The sequence below is a fragment of the Arachis duranensis genome, unplaced genomic scaffold, assembly GCF_000817695.3.
Source record: "Arachis duranensis cultivar V14167 unplaced genomic scaffold, aradu.V14167.gnm2.J7QH unplaced_Scaffold_111243, whole genome shotgun sequence".
Lineage (NCBI taxonomy): Eukaryota > Viridiplantae > Streptophyta > Magnoliopsida > Fabales > Fabaceae > Arachis > Arachis duranensis.
In genome coordinates, this window is record NW_026263797.1 from 17,369 (window position 1) to 20,257 (window position 2,889).

The 2,889-nt window shown below is 35.5% G+C and overlaps 1 protein-coding gene and 1 pseudogene across 1 annotated transcript; both read left to right on the forward strand.

Moving 5' to 3' along the window:
* Positions 1-1,470, forward strand: part of LOC127743771 (NAD(P)H-quinone oxidoreductase subunit H, chloroplastic-like) — a 16,242-nt pseudogene extending 14,772 nt beyond the window's left edge.
* Position 1,471: 1 nt separating this feature from the next.
* Positions 1,472-2,050, forward strand: LOC127743770 (NAD(P)H-quinone oxidoreductase subunit 1, chloroplastic). The gene has a single exon (XM_052255949.1). The coding sequence runs from the start codon at positions 1,472-1,474 to the stop codon at positions 2,036-2,038; it is 567 nt and encodes a 188-aa protein (XP_052111909.1). The 3' UTR covers positions 2,039-2,050.
* The last annotated feature ends 839 nt before the right edge of the window (positions 2,051-2,889 follow it).

Consider the following 2,889-nt stretch of genomic DNA (forward strand, 5'->3'; position numbering starts at 1 on the left):
ACCTTTCCATACTTTGTGTCCGGAGTACTTCACTTAATTTCCTCTGCAGTATTGGGCTTTGGTGGTATTTATCATGCACTTCTGGGACCTGAGACTCTTGAAGAATCTTTTCCATTCTTCGGTTATGTATGGAAAGATAGAAATAAAATGACTACAATTTTAGGTATTCACTTAATCTTGTTAGGCATAGGTGCTTTTCTTCTAGTATTCAAGGCTCTTTATTTTGGGGGTATATATGATACCTGGGCTCCGGGAGGGGGGATGTAAGAAAAATTACCAACTTGACCCTTAGTCCAAGTATTATATTTGGTTATTTACTAAAATCACCTTTTGGAGGAGAGGGATGGATTGTTAGTGTGGACGATTTGGAAGATATAATTGGGGGGCATGTATGGTTGGGTTCGATTTGTATACTTGGTGGAATTTGGCATATTTTAACCAAACCTTTTGCGTGGGCTCGGCGTGCACTTGTATGGTCCGGAGAAGCTTATTTGTTGGGATTATTTAGCTACGATGTTCACAGAAGCAATAACCGTAAACGGACCAGAACAGTTGGGAAATATTCAAGTACCCCAAAGAGCCAGCTATATTCGAGTAATTATGTTGGAATTGAGTCGTATAGCTTCTCACCTATTATGGCTGGGACCTTTTATGGCGGATATTGGTGCACAAACCCCTTTCTTCTATATTTTTTGAGAAAGAGAATTAATATATGATCTATTCGAAGCTGCGACAGGTATGAGAATGATGCATAATTTTTTCCGTATCGGGGGAGTCGCGGCCGATCTACCTCATGGTTGGATAGATAAATGTTTGGATTTCTGCGCTTATTTTTTAACAGGGGTTGTTGAATATCAAAAACTTATTACGCGAAATCCCATTTTTTTAGAACGGGTTGAGGGAATAGGCATTGTTAGTGGAAAGGAAGTAATTAATTGGGGTTTATCAGGACCGGTGCTTCGGGCTTCCGGAATACAATGGGATCTGCGTAAAGTTGAAAATTATGAGTGTTATGGGGAATTTGATTGGGACGTTCAATGGCAAAAAGAAGGAGATTCATTAGCTCGTTATTTAGTTCGAATTGGTGAAATGGTGGAATCCATAAAAATTATTCAACAGGCTTTGGAAGGAATTCCCGGCGGACCATATGAGAATTTAGAAATCCGTTACTTTGATAGGGAAAGGGAACCAGAATGGAATGATTTTGAATATCGATTCATTAGTAAAAAACCGTCTCCGACTTTTGAATTGCCGAAACAAGAACTTTATGTAAGAGTTGAAGCCCCCAAAGGAGAATTGGGGATTTTTCTAATAGGAGATCAGAATGGTTTTCCTTGGAGATGGAAAATTCGTCCACCCGGTTTTATCAATTTGCAAATTCTTCCTCAATTAGTTAAAAGAATGAAATTGGCCGATATTATGACAATACTAGGGAGTATAGATATCATTATGGGAGAAGTTGATCGTTGAAATGATTATTGATACAACAGAAGTACAAGATATCAATTCTTTTTTCAGATTGGAATCTTTAAAGGAGGTCTATGGAATTCTATGGGTATTTGCCCCTATCTTTACTCTTGTATTGGGAATCACCATAAGTGTACTAGCAATTGTATGGTTAGAAAGAGAAATATCCGCAGGTATACAACAGCGGATTGGACCTGAATACGCGGGTCCTTTGGGAGTTCTTCAAGCTCTAGCAGATGGAACAAAACTACTTTTCAAAGAGAGTCTTATTCCATCTAGGGGAGATACTCGTTTATTCAGTATCGGACCATCCATATCAGTTATATCCATTATAATAAGCTATTCGGTAATTCCTTTTGGATATAATTTTGTTTTATCCGATCTCAATATCGGTGTTTTTTTATGGATTTCTATTTCGAGTATTGCTCCGATTGGACTTCTTATGTCAGGATATGGATCAAATAACAAATATTCCTTTTTGGGTGGTCTACGAGCAGCTGCTCAATCGATTAGTTATGAAATACCATTAACTCTATGTGTGTTATCAATATCTCTACGTGCGATTCGTTGATACAAAAACTTCTCGATGCTATTGCTATGGCCCTTTCCTTGTAGGACAACTTTATAGGAAAATAGGAAAGGAGCAGAATATAAAAAATTCATTATTATTCTCACTTCAAGTCTGATTGAAGAACAAAATCTGATAGTTATATGAGTGAAATCAGACAGCTTCTATAGAAATAGAAATTCGAGATTCTATTTAGATAATTTACAAATACTATATTAGATTAGATAGTAGATTACCAGCCTATTATATATATATAATATATATATAATATATATTATATTTATCTTATATATATTATATATGGGTATATGGTTATATATGTTATTTCTATGGTATGATGATTTGAAATTGCAGTCAAAATATTGAGTCTCATTTTCTATGTAAAAGAATTAAGTGAAAAAAAATTAGAAACAGACGAGTCTTATTACCCCAGGATTGGATAATTAGTAATCTTGTCTTGAAGCGGGCTCAAAAGACCAACCTTATTGAGATTGAGTTTTTGCTACTGTTTGGATGATTTATTATTCATGTATTAACAGAAACAGAAAATAAGGGCAGCTCAAAAAAAAGAAGTGGATGGTTAGAAGCACCAAGATACACAAGGGATAAGTAACACGGATTATGTAAATTGTCAAAAGGAACATTTCCACATAATCTAAATAAAGAATACTAATTGGGGCTTAAAGTTGGTAGAAAAGAGAAGGCAGTCCTCCCCCAATTCCGATCTAGAGTATGCTCCTATCCACTGATTAAATAAATGACTATCGGGAACGAATAATCCGTTAATCTTTTTTTTTTTAAGTATCCCCTTTTGATTTGCACAAAAAAAGACGAATAGGAACAAAAAAAATGAC